The sequence below is a fragment of the Triticum aestivum genome, chromosome 4B, assembly GCF_018294505.1.
Source record: "Triticum aestivum cultivar Chinese Spring chromosome 4B, IWGSC CS RefSeq v2.1, whole genome shotgun sequence".
Taxonomy (NCBI): Eukaryota; Viridiplantae; Streptophyta; class Magnoliopsida; order Poales; family Poaceae; genus Triticum; species Triticum aestivum.
In genome coordinates, this window is record NC_057804.1 from 8533741 (window position 1) to 8552588 (window position 18848).

At 47.2% G+C, this 18848-nt stretch overlaps 1 protein-coding gene across 1 annotated transcript; it reads left to right on the forward strand.

Annotated features, from left to right (window-relative positions):
* Positions 1–567: 567 nt before the first annotated feature.
* Positions 568–3493, forward strand: LOC123094180 (histidine-containing phosphotransfer protein 2-like). The gene is made up of 6 exons (XM_044516237.1): positions 568–688; positions 795–910; positions 998–1066; positions 2166–2237; positions 2639–2711; positions 3145–3493. The coding sequence occupies exons 1-6, from the start codon at positions 629–631 to the stop codon at positions 3181–3183; spliced, it is 429 nt and encodes a 142-aa protein (XP_044372172.1). The 5' UTR covers positions 568–628; the 3' UTR covers positions 3184–3493.
* Positions 3494–18848: the final 15355 nt, after the last annotated feature.

Sequence of the window (18848 nt, forward strand, 5' to 3'; positions counted from 1 at the left end):
CTGCAGATATTTCATACTGATATCTGATGGTTAATTTTATTAGTTTTATAGGATTAACGTGACCCTTTTTATTTGGGTTCCATACAAAGAACTATTTTTCTTGTAAGGAGACGTACGTGTGGGATAATTTGCTAGGACTCTCTTAGTGATTTCATCCAACGGCTGTAGATATTTTATACTGAGATCAGATGGTTATTTTTGTTAGTTTTGTAGGATTAACGTGATGCCTCGTTTGGTGCCTCCAATTAGTAAATATATAAGATAAGATATAAGATATAAGATAAGATTGTGAGGTACTAAAATTAATTTTTTTGAAAGGAAAAGTTGAAACAGACACTCACTTCCATGAACACGTGGACACACAACCGGTGGCTCCATGCATGCATGCATGATACATCGCACGCAGTACGCAAGCGGGCTGTTGCCAAGCTAACTAATGGCGCCCGGCCGACAACACAGTACAGCTAATAGAGCACTCGCTGCCAAACGCCTACGTGAGAGACCCTCGTGAGCCCAGCTATACAACATCCGCTCCTCCACCCATCCTCGTTCACTCCGCATCCGCAGCCGAATTCCCCCGTCTCCACCGCTCAGCCCCCCGGACCGCCGGACCTCTCCTCGCCTTGCCATGGCAGCCGCAGCACTGAGGGCGCAGCTGAACGCCCATATCGCCGGCATGTACACCAATGTGAGGCCCTTCCCCTCCCCTCTAGTCGTGTGGTATTGGATTTTGGCTTGGCTGGACGACTAACTTGGCCTTTGCCTTTGCTTTGGCGTGGTCGATGTCGATGCAGGGTGTGGTGGACGAGGATACATTCGAGGAGCTGCGGGACGAGGGCACCGCCGCCGAGGTCTCCCGCCTCTTCATCTACGACGCCTCCGAGATCATCGACGACATCGACCTCCTGATGTCCGCCCCCACGCCCTCTGTCATCTCTCCCTCTGCTCTCTGTCTCGGGAACTGACTCATCTTAATTATCTGCTCTGGAAATCGCAGGGAGGAGCCTGAAGTGGACTTTGACGAGGTGGAAGCCCTGACGCAGCAGCTCATGCGGTGCACCTCCAGGTGATGACTATCATAAACCATTTCTCTCTCTTCCACCTGCTTATTTTTAACTCTATGTTTGTTTGCCCGCTGCGTCAATGTCGTGCGATTCGGATCTGTTTATACTGGGCAAAGGATTCTTATTTGTCGGTTGCACTACCCCATAGGCGTAATTAGAAGAATCAAGTTTAGTCGCGTTTAGTGTAACAGAGTTACCAGTATCCCGATTAATATCAATGTTATGATGAGGATAAATTGCTGGCATTTTTGGAATAGTCTTGGTATTAATGATCTGCTATTTTGTGTATTGCTAATGGTGTTTTTTCTGGTATTAATGATCTGCTATTCTATGTATCTCTAATGGTGTTTTTTCTAGTTTGTCCACGGCTTTGATGTTGTTTTTTATTTTGATGTGTCGGCACGGGGTGTGTACCTCACGACACGGCCACACAATTGAGGTTTGTGTCGTTTTACAGGCGTCGTATAGCCATAGGTAGAAGAGCTGAGTTTAGTCATATATCGTGTAACGAAATTGTTGGTATTCTTCCCAATGTTAATCAAATCGTATAGCTTGGCGAGGGGAATTTTTGTCGTTTTACAAACGTTTGTTCTACTATCATGTCTGTTCTTCGGGCAATGCCATTATTCTAGGTTGAGAATGAAAAAAATTGTCGTTTTATAAGCATGGCTGGTATTAATGATTTGCAATTCTACATAATGCCAATGGCCATGTTTCACCATTGGAACGGTGTTGTTTCTATTCAGATTTGTCAGGCGCAGGGTGTGTACGTCATGGACGTCATTTGGGTGTCGTATATCCAAAATTAGAAGACCTCATTGTAGTTGTGTCTCGTGTAGCGGAATTGTCGGTATTCATGACAATTTCATGGTCCGGCAAGAAAAACTTTGTCGTTTTCTAAATATTTCTGGTACTACTGATCTGCTATTGCACATAGCGGCAATGGTGTTTTTTTTTTCTGCTTCATCAAACAATTTATGGAGTTGACAATCATGATAGGAAATGGCTCCTTGCGAAATTATTATTGAGTTGACGTCTCAGTTTATAATAAGTTTGATAAGTTCCTAATTTCCTGATCTGCATTTTTTTTGCATGTTTCAGTGTTGGTGCACAGCAAGTGAACCTCGCCTGCATGCACTTCGGCAATTTCTATGCCATACAATACAAACAAGGGTCAGAACTTAGTAGCTTATTTAATACTGCTACACAATAATTATTCCCAACATTGTTTTTCAATGTCTCTATGTAAACCTGACAGCTCATGTTGTCTTTTCTGTCGTTATTTTCAGCTCATATACCAATCTAACATTGTTAAGAAGTATCCTCATTTGCTTTTTCACTTCATCTGCAATCACGTTATTGATATTACTCGGTTCACTATCTGAATATGCTACTCTTTGATGGTTCTCTTGTAATTTATTGGCTCTAGACTTTTGTTTATAGAACAACTAAATTCTTATATGGCTAGAGATTTTTCTCTTTTCAAATATAGGGTTACAATTTTTGAACCATTTCATCTCAGTTCTGTTAACCTCTTCAGAATTTGACAATGTGGTAATTTTGCATTATTTCAGGTGTCTCGTGTCATTGACTCTTGTTAGGAATGAGTTCTATATTGTGCGACATGAGTTGGAGATCGTGATGCAGGTAGCACCGTATGTGCATAATGTTGGATGTTGATACCAACTTTCCACTAGTTTCATAACCCATAGATTGGTCATATTAAGATAGAGAAATGGGAACAATCTTTAATCCTTAATCTAATTCTTTTGACATTTAGATTTGGAGCACTTAGTTTGAGGTACCGAAAAGTCTCCTTTAGCCGTTAAATGATTATGTGGTAATTTTGTCATCATGTTCGGTAGATGCATAGGGTAGCTAAAAAAGTGGGAGAAATTCTCTGTTTCCCAGCTTAAATTAAGCTTCACCAAATACCCAAATAAGAAACTAGCTAACTTGTAACATGGTGATTAGTGAAACCATGTGACTTGAGCACCATTATGTGCCATAGACTTATCTTAATCATTTTTCGGAAGGTACTTCTCTTAATCATTGACCTATTATTCATATTTTGTTGCAGCTCGAAGAGCAGATCGCGGCATGTGGTCCTGACTCCTAAGTAGCGGCAAGTGAAGGGGGAAGAGCCTGGCCCCATGCAATCCCTTGCATTATGCGGTCCATGTGTCTCGGAAGATGTAGCCGTTTTCAAAGGGTGTCTAGCACTATAGGGTGCACGTAAAACTTAGATGAATATTCTCGCGTCGGAACTTTGGGCTCGTAACCCTGTGAAAGAAAACTGTTGTCGTGTGTTGATGTTAGTGTGAAGTCCATATTATAGAGTGTCGTGGATGTGTTGGCCCCCGCCTACGGGCTGTTTATGAAACCTATACTTGGTTGGTTGGTCCTCTAGTGACTTTGTTTTGCTGTTTCTTCTGTTTGTTTTTCTCTATAAGCAAGTCTTGTTGTTAGTTGTTGTACCCAGAGTGTAGCCAATCACCATATTTGGGCATATTAAACATGTTGTTTCGGTCTGAAATTTCAGCATGGCCTTCTTATAAGAGTACGACGGCACTTCCACGAGCAGTAGCCGGAGGAGGGGAAAAACAGAGGGGATGGTCTGTGAGGTCACATCCAGGGATCACAAAGCTGTCGGTTCGCGAGACGACGTGAAGAGCATCTCTGGGCTTGGGTATGTTTGCATTGGTATGAAAAGTCTGGGCTAATTAAGTCGCCAATTACAGCTCCAACGATGATCGCTGGAACATCATACTACTCCTAGTCCACATAGTTATTTAGACTACCCTGAATCACCAACTGGGCAAGAGAACATGTGGCCATCTTCGTCTTTGTCATGTAGTGGCTGATCTCACCTGTTGCAAACCATGTTCTGATGTGAAACTTCGGGTCTTTGATGGTAGTAGAAACTGGTGTTATTCATCACCATGGCTAGCCGATGCTCGTACGGCCTCCCTTCCATGACTGCTATCGCTTCTCATGCTGGCTCGCCAACTAGGGTATGGTTGGTTGATGAAAGAAAAACTCACACACCAAATTTAGATCCCGCTTTCTTATATATGTGCAAATTTTTTGGTACAACCATGCTCCACATCCAACTCTATCTTATTTTTCCAGAGTGGAGGAAGGGGACACTTTGCGGGACTTTCAGTAGAAAATTTTCCATACAGATAGAAGCACCTATTAAAAAGATACTCCAAAGGCTTCCGGATCATAGTCTCATTAGCTGAAGAACACACATGCTAATCTATATTAAGTGCATTCAAATCATGCCTTTATTAACTAGTCCAAGGCCTCATCAGCCACAACATCATAAATACAAAGAGGAAAAACATGAAACCAAGTTTTACACAAATCATTGGGGCAACCTTCCCTTGCCATGATGGAATTAGCCCTATTAGTTGTTCTTCTATTCCACTTCACCCGATGCTCTTCTAAAGCAGATAACAAGTCCATTATGTCTTCACAGAGAGGCCCCATCTTGGGGGAGGGGGGGGGGGGTTAGTCTACAGAGTTCAACGTTATAGCCACACCCTGATTGTCATTAATGAATACAATTGTTTGGTCAAATATGTTGGTTGAGAGTAGTTCATGATGGCCTTTCTAGTTGGAGAGAATAATTCTTTCCTTGATGATTTCTCTTACAAAGATCAAGCATATATATCGAGGGAGAGAGAACCCACTCCCCTGGAACGTAGGCATGCAAGCCATGAGAACTAGGAGATCCTAACAATGGTGCATAGACGTCCTGCACAAACGGTTCTCCGTGTTATGGCAGGTTACATTCTCATGTTTTTTTACTTTACAGTGCTTACAAGTTGAGATTTGAAAAAATCTAGCCTAGAACATAAGTCATCAAAACTCATGGCATTTTGAAACTTTAGTCATAAAAAGATATCAAATATCAGACACAAAAAGGGACTGCTAGACAAAAACGCAAAAAGAATGAAAATAAAGAAGTGGCACAATAGTTACCGAGCGTTGATATGTCTCCAACGTATCTATATTTTTTATTGTTCCATAATATTATAGCCCGACAGCCCCATCCTCTACTCCATCGATGCGTCCACTGGGCGAGATCGGTGGTGTGCCATCTGAGGGAGTCCCGGATTAGGGGGTGTCCGGATGACCTGACTATGACCTTTGGCCGGACTCCTGGGCTATGAAGATACAAGATTGAAGACTTCGTCCCGTGTCCGGATGGGACTTTCCTTGGCGTGGAACACAAGCTTGGCGCGGATATGTAGATCTCCTCCCATTGTAACCGACTCTGTGTAACCCTAGCCCTCTCCAGTGTCTATATAAACCGGAGGGTTTTAGTCCGTAGGACGAACAACAATCATACCATAGGCTAGCTTCTAGGGTTTAGCCTCTCTGATCTCGTGGTAGATCTACTCTCGTACTACCCATATCATCAATATTAATCAAGCAGGAGTAGGGTTTTACCTCCATCGAGAGGGCCCGAACCTGGGTAAAAACATCATGTCCCTTGTCTTCGTTACCATCTGCCTAGACGCACAGTTCGGGACCCCCTACCCGAGATCCGCCGGTTTTGACACCGACATTGGTGCTTTCATTGAGAGTTCCTTTGTGTCGTCATCTTTAGGCCCGATGGCTCCTCCGATAATCAACAACGAAGCGGTCCAGGGTGAGACTTTTCTCCCCGGACAGATCTTCATATTCGGCGGCTTTGTGATGCGGGTCAATTCGCTTGGCCATCTGGAGCAGATCGAAAGCTACGCCCCTGGCCATCAGGTCAGATTTGTAAGTTTGAACTACACGGCCGACATCCGCGAAGACTTGATCTTCGGCGGATTCGAGCCACAGCCGGGCGCGCCGCACTGTCACGATGGGCATGTTCTAACTCTGCCACCGAACAGTGTCCAGGAGGCCGCCCTAGCGTCCGATCCGACCCTTAGCTCGAAGCCGACTGCGCCAATCGAGGACGGGTGGCTGGACACCGCCTCGGGGGCTGCAATCCCTACGGCGATCGAGCCGAATACCAGCCTTGTCCTTTACGAAGCTCGTGACTCCCAGGTGCCAGACTCCTTTCCAGAATCCAAACCTTCCACGCCCCTGCCGATCGAACCCGATTGGGCGCCGATCATGGAGTTCGCTGCCGCGGACATCTTTCAGCACTCGCCCTTCGGCGACATTCTGAATTCACTAAAGTCTCTCTCTTTATCAGGAGAGCCCTGGCCGGACTATGGTCAGCGAGGTTGGGATGCAGACGACAAAGAAATTCAAATCCCACCCACCACCCACTTCGTAGCCACTGTCGATGATTTAACCGACATGCTCGACTTCGACTCCGAAGACATCGACGGTATGGACGCCGATGCAGGAGATGACGAAGAACCAGCGCCTATAGAGAACTAGAAGGCCACCTCGTCATATGACATATACATGGTGGACACCCCCAAAGAAGGGAATGGCGATGGAACAACGGAGGTTGACCCCTCCAAGAAGCAGCCTAAGCGCCGGCATCCGCGGCGCCGCTCTAAATCCCGCCAAAGAAAAAACGATGATTCCGGCATGGGAGATAATAACACCCCGGACAGTGCCGAAGACAACCCCCTCCAGCAGGATTCAGCACAGGAGGATGGAGAAGCCAGCCCTCATGAGAGAGCGGCAGACAGAGAGGTAGAGGACGATAATCACATGCCTCCCTCCGAAGACGAGGCAAGCCTCGACGACGACGAATTTATCGTGCCTGAGGATCCCGTCGAACAAGACCGTTTCAAACGCAGGCTTATGGCCACGGCGAGCAGCCTCAAGAAAAAACAGCAGCAGCTTAGAGCTGACCAAGACTTGCTAGCCGACAGATGGACTGAAGTCCTTGCAGCCGAAGAGTACGAACTCAAACGCCCCTCCAAGAGCTACCCAAAGCGTAGGCTGCTATACCAATTAGAGGAGGAAGCACCTAAACCTACATCACCAGCGCACGACGCGGCAGACCGGCCACCTCGTGGCCGCGACAGAGAGGCCTCTCGGCCATCCACTCAAGCCGCACCCCGACGTCGCTCAAAAAATACCAAGGCACGGGGAAAGGTGCCAGACCTGCGAGATATATTGGAGGACAAGGCAAGGCAAACAAGATAGACCTCCGGATCGCGTGGGCGCCCCACGACACGTAACGATAACCGTCATGCCGGATATGGCAAATACGGCCAGGCCAAACACAGCAGACAAAGCTCATTTGAGCTACGACGTGATATAGCCCAGTACAGAGGCGCCGCACACCCACTATGCTTCACAGATGAAGTAATGGATCATCAAATCCCCTAGGGTTTTAAACCCGTAAACATCGAATCATACGATGGCACAACAGATCCTACGGTATGGATCGAGGACTATCTCCTTCATATCCACATGGCCCGCGGTGATGACCTACACGCTATCAAATACCTCCCACTCAAGCTTAAAGGACCAGCTCGGCATTGGCTCAAGAGCTTACCAACAGAGTCAATTGGTTGCTGGGAGGACCTGGAAGCCGCATTCCTCGACAATTTCCAGGGCACCTATGTGCGACCACCAGACGCCGATGACCTAAGCCACATCATTCAGCAGCCAGAGGAATCGGCCAGACAATTCTGGACATGGTTCTTAACCAAGAAAAATCAAATAGTCGACTGTCCAGACGCAGAGGCCCTCGCAACCTTCAAACATAACATCCGTGACGAATGGCTTGCCCGGCACCTAGGACAGGAAAAGCCGAAATCCATGGCAACCTTCACAACACTCATGACCCGCTTTTGCGCGGGAGAAGACAACTGGCTAGCTCGTAGTAATAACATGACCAAGAGCCCTGGTAATTCGGATACCAAGGACAACAATGGCAGGTCGCGTCGCAACAAATACAAGCGCCACATTAATGGCGACAATACTGAGGATACGACAGTCAATGCCGGATTCCGAGGCTCCAAACCCGGTCAGCGGAAAAAGCCATTCAAAAGAAGTACTCTGGGCCCGTCCAATTTGGACCGAATACTCGATCGCTTGTGCCAGATACACGACACCCCTGAAAAACCAGCCAATCACACCAACAGGGATTGTTGGGTGTTCAAGGAGGCAGGCAAGTTAAGCGCCGAAAACAGAGACAAGGGGCTGCATAGCGATGACGAGGAGGAGCCCCGACCACCGAACAATAGGGGACAGAAGGGCTTTCCCCCACAAGTGCGGACGGTGAACATGATATACGCAACCCACATCCCCAAAAGGGAACGGAAGCGTGCACTCAGGGACGTATATGCCTTGGAGCCAGTCGCCCCAAAGTTCAACCCATGGTCCTCCTGCCCGATCACTTTTGATCGAAGGGACCACCCCACTAGCATCCGCCACGGCGGATTCACCACGTTGGTTCTAGACCCAATCATTGACGGATTTCACCTCACTAGAGTCCTTATGGACGGCGGCAACAGCCTGAACCTACTTTATCAGGATACAGTGCGAGAAATGGGCATAGATCCCTCAAGGATTAAACCCACAAAGACGACCTTTAAAGGCGTCATACCAGGTGTAGACGCCCACTGTACAGGCTCAGTTACACTCGAAGTGGTCTTCGGATCCCCGGATAATTTCCGAAGCGAGGAGTTAATCTTCGACATAGTACCGTTCCGCAACGGCTATCACGCGCTGCTCGGACGAACCGCATTTCCAAAGTTCAATGCGGTGCCGCACGACACATAGCTCAAGCTCAAGATGCCAGTCCCTCGAGGAGTCATTACGGTTAATGGAAACACCGAACGCTCTCTCCGAACAGAGGAGCATACGGCGGCCCTCGCGGCGGAAGTACAAAGTAGCCTCTCAAGGCAATTCTCCAGTCCAGCTATTAAACGTCCAGACACCGTCAAGCGCGCCCGGAGTAACCTACAACAAGACCGCCTGACACGTTCCGAGCAAGTGTAGCAGTGCGGCCCCAACCCTAGCCCTCGCGAAATTGCGAAACCAGTACCACGCGTACATAATTACGCTCTAGAAATATCATGGGCATAGGGGGAGGGGCACAACCATGGCACGCCCAAAATGCGGCTTAACCGCACTAGGGGCTCCCGATTTTGTCATTTCTTTTTTCTTACTTTGAGGACTCCATTCTCCGGAAGGCCTGTCCGGCAGTACAATCGCCAAACACACGATGCAACAGCCAGGGAGGCAGCAAGCTACGTCAAATATCGAGGTGGTCTCTATAACGAGCTAAATACCTGTCTTACATAAAGTCTCGCAGCTTGCCCTTGGAGGGGGACATGTCAAATAATCCCATCTCTTGCTTATCGCACTATTTGTATCGTTCTGCTTTCACAGCAGCCTTTTAATAAACAATGCATAGCTCTTGTCTATTATTGCTTTCTTTTTTATGTAAATATGTTCAGTCATGACATTATGCAACCGTACACTTTGGTACGGCCAACACACCAGGGGCTTAAGTACTCCAGAATATGGTGTGAGAAGTCCGAACACTCTCACGAGTGCGGCACCCCGAACTTATAGCATTATATGCATCGGCTCCGAATCATGTCTTGGGTCAATAGTTGGGTTTGCTCGGCTCCCATGTTTTGGTACCTTACGTTCCGTTATATCGGCTAAGGTAGCGCTGGGAGAACTACTGCGATTGTGCCCCAGTTGAGCTGGGTTAAGCACCTCAGTAGAGAAAGCTAAAACTGACTGTCATGATAGGGCGAGAGCCGGTCGCTGTTCGAGAGGTTTCGAGTCCCTAAAGACTTATGCCGCTTAGAGCGAGGAGCTGGCTTTGTCCGGCCTAGGCGTGGATAGCGCCCCGAACTCGGTCTTCCGAATACTAGGGGCTTTGCCGAAATTTAAAATTATAGAATTCTATGGCTAAGTGAGAGTGATAAAGCATTATAGTCCAATTGCCTTGTTCGTTGTGCTGAGCGCCTCCCTCGAAGCACCCAATAATGGGAACAAGAGCGCTCAGGTTTATCCCAAACACCCCAGCACTCGTGGCATGGGGGTAGAAGCCGACGACTCGCCATCTCTCAGATTTGATAAATGGCCGCACAGAAGGTAATATTGTAAATTCAAAAAGCATTGCTTAGCGCATATGAACAAGTCTTCAGCGCACAGGATAACACGAGCGAGTTTACTCAAATATTACATATTTGGAACATTCATTCGCCACAAGGAGGGCACCCTTCAGGACACCCTCATAATACATCTCGGGCTGCGATGCTCCTTCCCCTCCGGTGGCCCATCTGTCACCAGCTTCTCAGCATCCAGCTTGCCCCAGTGTACTTTAGCACAGGCAAGGGCCCTACGGGCGCCTTCGATGCATACGGAGCGCTTGATGACTTCAAGCCGTGGACATGTATCCACCAGCCGCCTCACCAGCCCAAAGTAGCTCCCGGGCATGAGCCCCCAGGCCATAGTCGGACTATTAGGCCCTTCATGGCCTGTTCGGCTACCTTATGGAGCTCGACCAACTACTTCAGCTGGTCGCTCAAGGGCACCGGGTGTCCGGCCTCAACATACTGGGACCAGAACACCTTGTCCGTCGAGCTCCTTTCCTCGGCTCGGTAGAATGCGGCAGCATCGGACACACTGCGGGGCACATCTGCGAATGCTCCTGGATCCGGACTCGGGTAAGTAACAAGTAATTCACTTTCACGTGCTTGCTTTGCATAAAGAATGCCTTAGCCGCCGCTATCTTCTTCATCGCCTCAATTTCTTGGAGGGCTTTTTGGGCTTCGGGCTTGGCAGATTTGGCGCTTTCAAGAGCCGAGGCAAGCTCGGACTCTCGAGTCTTTGAGTCAAGCTCCAAACTCTCGTGTTTTTCACAAGAGCGTGGAGCTCTTGCCGCACCTCCTCCACTTGCGCTCCTCCTTTTCTTGCTCGATGCGCTCCACGGCCGCATTGTCTTCGGCCTTGGACAGCGCTTCCTTCAGGGTCGCCACCTCGGTTGTGGCCCCTATAACACTCACGTTGGTCCTGTCACTATTTGCAACCAGGTATTTTTATATACTTACATAAGGTACTACTTACCTTCCTTGTCCTTGAGCTACTTCTTGGCAAGGCCGAGCTCGTTCTCGGACCACTCGAGGCTCTTCTTCAATGCATCGACCTCCGCAGTCAGTGCGGCAGAGGTCAGCAGCGCAACCTGCATTCCCATCTTGATATATTTATGTTAGACTCCTGCGTATATCTTTTTAGATCCTCAGTCCGGATTTTCTTTCCGAACACCAAACTGAGCATCAGGGGCTACTGTCTATGCGGTAATATTTTTACATGTCTTAAATACATACCTCAAAACCTGTTAGAAGGCTGGCACAGGCTTCTGTCAGCCCGCTCTTGGCGGACTGAACCTTCTGGATCACCGCACTCATAATAGTGAGGTGCTCCTCGTCGATGGAGGCGCCGTTAAGCACCTCCAGCAAATTGTCCGGTGCCTCCGGTTGGACGGAGGACACCGGCATCGTAGGCTTGCCCTTCTTACGAGGGGGCCGCCTGCCGGAATCCGGAACCACTGAGGGTTCCGGTGCGGTGTCCGGCCCATGGCCGGACTTAGATCCCTCTGGGGTTTCATCCCCTTTGCGCCTGCAGCCCGGGAGGTCGCCTTGCGGCGCCTCCAGGACCACCTCCTCCTGGCTTAGCCCCTTTTGGGACTTCACCTCGGCATCGTCCGCGGGGCGAGGGGAGGTAGCAGTCGGGAGTGAAAGACTATTCACATCCGACGAATCCAGGGAGCCGCTCGACGAAGCATCGAGCCGGGCCTTGGGCGGACTACATGATTATATTTGGCGTGAGAAGATACTGTGCAATAAAGGAACGCCATGAGTTATTCTGGTACCCGGATACTGACGATTTTGCCAGGGGCTTGGCGCTGGACGGCCACTCCTCTCCGCCGTCGTCGGCGCTGGTGGAGTAGTCCGGAAGAAGGGTCTTTCCCTTCTTGGACCCTCCGACCTCCCCAGTTGGGGCGGCCTTCCTTTTCTTTCCTCCCCCCGTTGGAGGGGGAGAGGCTTCTTCTTCCTCCTTCTCGTTTTCGGGGGAGGAGTGCGTTTCGGGGTCGTCAGGCGATGAATCTGACACCACCAGGCGCCAGGAACTCTTTCGAGTTCCCGTGGCCTTCTTCTTGGCCTTCTTCTTTGGCACCATGTGAGGTGTCGGGACCAGAAGCTTCGCCAAGCGTGCATCTACTGGGCCTTTGGGCAAAGGAGCCGGACAGTCAATCTGTCTGGACGTCTTCTTCCAGTCCTGTCAAAGGAGCGGGAGCTTAGATCCCGCGTAGAGTCAAACTATGAAAAACAAGTATCCTGTAAAGGGTAAAACAAGCTTACTGCGCTGGCTTGGCGCTTCGCGCAGAATCCGCGATCCTCGGTAATGGGAGGGGAAACCTCGGAGCCCTTGAATAGCACCTTCCAGGCGTCTTCGTGCATTGTGTCAAAGAGCCTGGACAAAGTTTGATGCTGGGCCGGGTCGAACTCCCACAAGTTAAAAGCCCGTCGTTGACACGGGAGGATCTGGCGGAAGAGCATGACTTGGACTACGTTGACAAGTTTAACCTTCTTGTCCACCAGGTTTTGGACCCAGGTTTGGAGTCCGGTCACCTCTTTCGGATTACCCCACGACAGGCCCATCCCTTTTCAGGAGGTGAGCCGTGTGGGGATGCCAGATTGGAATTCGGGGGCCGCTGCCCATTCAGGGTCACGCGGCTCGGTTATGTAGAACCACCCCGATTGCCACCCTTTGATGGTTTCCACAAAGGAACCCTCGAGCCATGTGACGTTGGGCATCTTGCCCACCATGGCGCCTCCGCACTCCGCTTGCCGGCCGCCCACAACTTTCGGCTTGACATTGAAGGTCTTCAGCCATAAGCCGAAGTGGGGCTTGATGCGGAGGAAGACCTCTCACACGACGATAAACGCCGAGATGTTAAGGATGAATTTCAGGACCAGATCGTGGAAATCCAGGCCGTAGTAGAACATGAGCCCCCGAACAAATGGGTGGAGTGGGAAACCCAGTCCGCGGAGCAAATGGGGGAGGAACACCACCCTCTCATGGGGCCTGGGGGTGGGGATGAGCTGCCCCTCGTCTGGAAGCCGGTGCGCAATGTCGTTGGACAAGTATCCAGCCTTCCTCAACTTTTTGATGTGCCCCTCCGTGACGGAGGAGGCGATCCACCTGCCTCCCGCTCCGGACATGGCTGGAGAAGGTCGAGGTGGGAAGTTCGGACATGGGCGCTGGAGCTCGAGTGCGCGGAAATGGATAAGCGAAGGAGGAAGAGGGCGTGGATGGAAAAGGTGGATCCTTATCCCCTTATATGAGCGGACGAAACTGTGTGCCCCCACCAGCCTGGTAAAACTCGCTTATCTCCCAAGTGCCGTGATTAATGGCACGGTTGGGTTACCCATGCCCGTATTGATGAGAATCCCGGAATAAGAGGACATGATCTCTGCTTTGACAAGACGTGCCAAGGAAATCGCCTCGCTGAACGCGCTGAGGTGGGACAGTAAAATGATTCGAATGAAGGCTTGGCCGTGGGATGATGTCACGCTACGGAATACGTTAGCAGATTAGATTTGTACAAACATTATTCTCTCTACGGTGGTATATAGAACTTATTTTGCAGAACCGGACACTATCCTTGTGTTCGAAATCTTCTATGAAGTATTCGGAGGAGGAACCCGCCTTGCAATGCTGAAGACAATTTGTGCGCCGGACTCGTTGTCATTGAAGCCTGGTTCAGGGGCTACTGAGGGAGTCCCGGATTAGGGGGTGTCCGGATGACCGGACTATAACCTTTCGCCGGACTCCTGGGCTATGAAGATACAAGATTGAAGACTTCGTCCCGTGTTCGGATGGGACTTTCCTTGGTGTGGAAGGCAAGCTTGGCGATACGGATATGTAGATCTCCTCCCATTGTAACCGACTCTGTGTAACCCTAGCCCTCTCCGATGTCTATATAAACCGGAGGGTTTTAGTCCGTAGGACGAACAACAATCATACCATAGGCTAGCTTCTAGGGTTTAGCCTCTCTGATCTCGTGGTAGATCTACTCTTGTACTACCCATATCATCAATATTAATCAAGCAGGAGTAGGGTTTTACCTCCATCGAGAGGGCCCGAACCTGGGTAAAAACATCGTGTCCCTTGTCTGCTGTTACCATCCGCCTAGATGCACAGTTCGGGACCCCTACAAGAGATCCGCAGGTTTTGACACCGACACCATCCTCACATTAGGGGGTTCAACCCCCCATCTCAACTGCGATTCCTGGATCATCAGGGACACCTCCTCTCCACTCCATCTCCCACATGATGGCCCCTCTAGCACTAGATACTTAATGAGTGATGGTGGTTCACATTTTATTCATGGTGCTTTTCGTAAAATGCTTGCTAAGTATGATGTTAATCATAAAATTGCATCTCCATACCATCCACAGTCTAGCGGTCAAGTAGAATTGAGTAATAGAGAGATTAAATTGATCTTGCAAAAGAATGTTAATAGATCTAGAAAGAATTGGTCCAAGAAACTTGATGATGCATTATAGGCCTATAGAACTGCATATAAAAATCCTATGGGTATGTCTCCGTATAAAATGGTTTATGGAAAGGCATGTCACTTACCTCTCAAACTAGAACATATGGCATATTGGGCAATTAAAGAGCTCAATTATGATTTCAAACTTGCTGGTGAGAAGAGGCTTTTTGACATTATCTCACTTGATGAATGGGGAACCCAGGCCTATGAGAACGCCAAACTATTGAAAGAAAAAGTTAAAAGGTGGCATGACAAAAGGATACAAAAGTGGGAGCTTAATGTAGGTGATTATGTTTTGCTATACAACTCTCGTTTAAGATTTTTTGCAGGAAAACTTCTCTCTAAATGGGAAGGTCCTTACGTTATCGAGGAGGTCTATCGTTCCGGTGCTATCAAAATCAACAACGCTGAAGGCACAAATCCGAAGGTGGTGAACGGTCAAAGAATCAAACATCATATCTCAGGTAATCCCATAAATGTTGAAACCAATGTTATTGACACCGTAACCCCGGAGGACTACATAAGGGACACTTCCCAAAATGTTTTAGACTCCAAAAGGAATAGGTATGTGGTACGGTAAGTAAACTGACTCCAAAACAGTTATAATAGCAAATTTTCTCTATTTTGGAATATTTAAAAAATTAGGAAAATAAGAAGTAGTCCGAAGGAGACACGAGGCATCCACGAGGGTGGAGGCATGCCCTACCCCCTGGGCGCGCCCCCTGCCTCGTGGACACCTCGTGTGCCCTCCGGATTCCGTGTTCTTGCATGATACTTATTTTTGTTGGTAAAAATTCATTATATAATCTCCCAAAGGTTTTGACCATCGAACCATGAAAAAATCATCTGCTTTTGTTTTGAGCGGTTTTTCTGACAGATCTAGATCACCATGGCGTCTTCAAGCGCCCCCAAGGACAAGTTTTCAAGTGCCAAGGGATGGTGGAACACGGACTCAACGCCAACCACATGATGGTCGCGGAGTTCACCAACAACCACAAGTTGGATGCCAAGAACATTGGGGAGACCATCTTGAAGCTTCATGAGAAAATCGAGCACCTCCAAGCCTAGATCTATGACTTGCAAAACCAAAACTGTGAGTATGAATATAGATTCAAGAGGATGAGTTTGGCTGCAGATTTGAGGATCCCGGAGACTCGATCATCCTTCTATGATGGTGAGCCTATGCCCTGGAAGATGGACCACAAGCCTACATCATCAACAACTCCATCATCACCCCCCCAAGAAAGAGACATAAACACATGGGTATGGGCACTCCCCTTGGCAACTACCAAGCTTGGGGAAGCTGCCCCGGTATCGTATCACCATCACATTTCTATCTTTACCGTTTTTCTTAGTTCGATCCTTTTGGTTATATCTTGATCTAGTAGAATAAAGTTTTAGTTCGATCTAGCTTTGATTTTTGTGTTGATACCTATCTATTTAATCGAGTCCGTGAGCTATATATAATAAAGATTAGTTTTGAGTTGAGGGCTTTGCTATCTTGCTATGATATTGAGGGAATAAAAGAAAAAGAAAGAATAAAAATAAATAAAAAGATCATATTGACCTTTTGGAGAGTAATGACTTTACACATAAAGAGTATGATGAATAAAAGTTGTTGAGAGTTGACAAACATAGTTTTGGTCATCGTGGCAATTAATAGGAAGTAATAAACAAAGAGAGGTTTTCACATATAAATATACTATCTTGGACATCTTTGATGATTGTGAGCACTCATTAAAATATGACATGCTAAAAAGTTGATGTTGGACAAGGAAGACAACATAATGAGTTATGTTTGCTTATATCCTAAATAAATTATATTGTCATGGATCATCCAACATGTTGAACTTGCCTTTCCCCCTCATGTTAGCCAAATTCTTTGCACCAAGTACAGATACTACTTGTGCTTACAAACATCCCTAAACCCAGTTTTGTCATGAGATTCCACCATACCTACCTATGGATTGAGTAAGATCCTTCAAGTAAGTTGTCATCGGTGCAAGCAATAAAAATTTCTCTCTAAATATGTATGATCTATTAGTGTGGAGAAAATAAGCTTTATACGAGCTTGTGATACGGAAGAAATAAAAGCGACAGACTGCATAATAAAGGTCCATATCACAAGTGGCAACATAAAGTGACGTTCTTTTGCATTAAGATTTTGTGCATCCAACCATAAAAGCACATGACAACCTCTGCTTCCCTCTGCGAAGGGCCTATCTTTTATTTTTACCTTCTACCCTTATACAAGAATCTTGGTGATCTTCACCTTTCCTTTTTATACTTTATCCTTTGGCAAGCTCTGTGTGTTGGAAAGATCCTGATATATATATATCCAATTGGATGTGGGTTTTCATAAAGTATTATTGTTGATATTACCCTTGAGGTAAAAGGTTGGGAGGCGAAAGTATAAGCCCCTACCTTTCTCTCTGTCCGATTGAAACTTCATATTCATAAGTATCGCGTGAGTGTTAGCAATTGTGAAAGATTAAATGATAATTGAGTATTTGGACGTGCTGAAAACCTCTTATATTGACTCTTTCCGATGTGAAGATAAAATTGCAATTGCTTCAATGACTGAGATTATAGTTTGCTAGTTTGCAATGAAGTTTCTGATTCATACTTTACATTGTGAATAGATTGTTACTTTAGCATAAGAAATCATATGAAAATATATATGTTGCTGTTCTAAGAATGATCATGATGCCCTCATGTCCGTATTTTATTTTATCGTCACCTCTATCTCTAAACATGTGGACATATTTTTCGATATCGGCATCCGCTTGAGGACAAGCGAGGTCTAAGCTTGGGGGAGTTGATACGTCCATTTTGCATCATGCTTTTATATCAATATTTATTGCATTATGGGCTGTTACTACACATTATGTCACAATACTTATGCCTTTTCTTTCTTATTTTACGAGGTTTACATGAAGAGGGAGAATGCCGGCAGCTAGAATTCTGGGCTGGAAAAGGAGCAAATATTAGAGGCCTATTCTGCACAACTCGAAAAGTCCTGAAACTCCACGAAAGTCAGTTTTGGAATATATTAAAAATATTGGGCGAAGAAAGCACCAGAGGGGGGCCACCCACCGTCCACGAGGGTGGAAGGCGCGCCCTACCCCCTGGTTGCGCCCCCTGCCTCATGGGCCACCTGGCAGGCCCCCGATCCCCATCTTCTACTATATGGTGTCTTTTGCCCTGGAAAAAAATCATAAGGTAGATTTCGGGACGAAGCGCCGCCGTCTCGAGGCGGAACCTTGGTGGAACCAATCTAGGGCTCCGGTGGAGCTGTTCTGCCGGGCAAACATCCCTGCGGGAGGGGGAAATCATCACCATCGTCATCACCATGGATCCTCTCATCGAGAGGGGCCAATCTCCATCAACATCATCACCAACACCATTTCCTCTCAAAACCTAGTTCATCTCTTGTATCCGATCTTTGTCTCAAAACCTCAGTTGGTACATGTGGGTTGCTAGTAATGTTGATTACTCCTTGTAGTTGATGCTAGTTGGTTTATTTGGTGGAAAAATCATATGTTCAGATCCTTTATGCATATTAATACCCCTATGATTATGAACATGAATATGATTTGTGAATAGTTATGTTTGTTCCTGAGGACATGGGAGAAGTCTTGTTATAAGTAGTCATGTGAATTTTGTATTCTTTGATATTTTGATGAGACGTATGTTGTCTCTCCTCTAGTGGTGTTATGTGAACATCGACTACATGATAGTTCACCATTGTTTGGGCCTAGGGGAAGGCATTTGGAAGTAATAAGTAGATGATGGGTTGCTAGAGTGATAGAAGCTTAAACCCTAGTTTATGCGTTGCTTCGTAAGGGGCTGATTTGGATCCATATGTTTCATGCTATGGTTAGGTTTACCTTAATTCTTCTTTCATAGTTGCGGATGCTTGCGAGAGGGGTTAATCATAAGTGGGATGCTTGTCAAAGGAAGGGCAGTACCCAAGCACCGGTCCAACCACATATCAAATTATCAAAGTAACGAACGTGAATCATATGAGCATGATGAAAACTAGCTTGACGATGATTCCCATGTGTCCTCGGGAGCGCTTTGCTTTATATAAGAGTTTGTCCAGGCTTGTACTTTGCTACAAAAAGGATTGGGCCACCTTGTTGCACCTTGTTACTTTTGTTACTTGTTACCCGTTACGAACTATCGTATCACAAAACTATCTGTTACCAATAATTTCAGTGCTTGCAGAGAATACCTTACTGAAAACTGCCTGCCATTTCCTTCTATTCCTCATT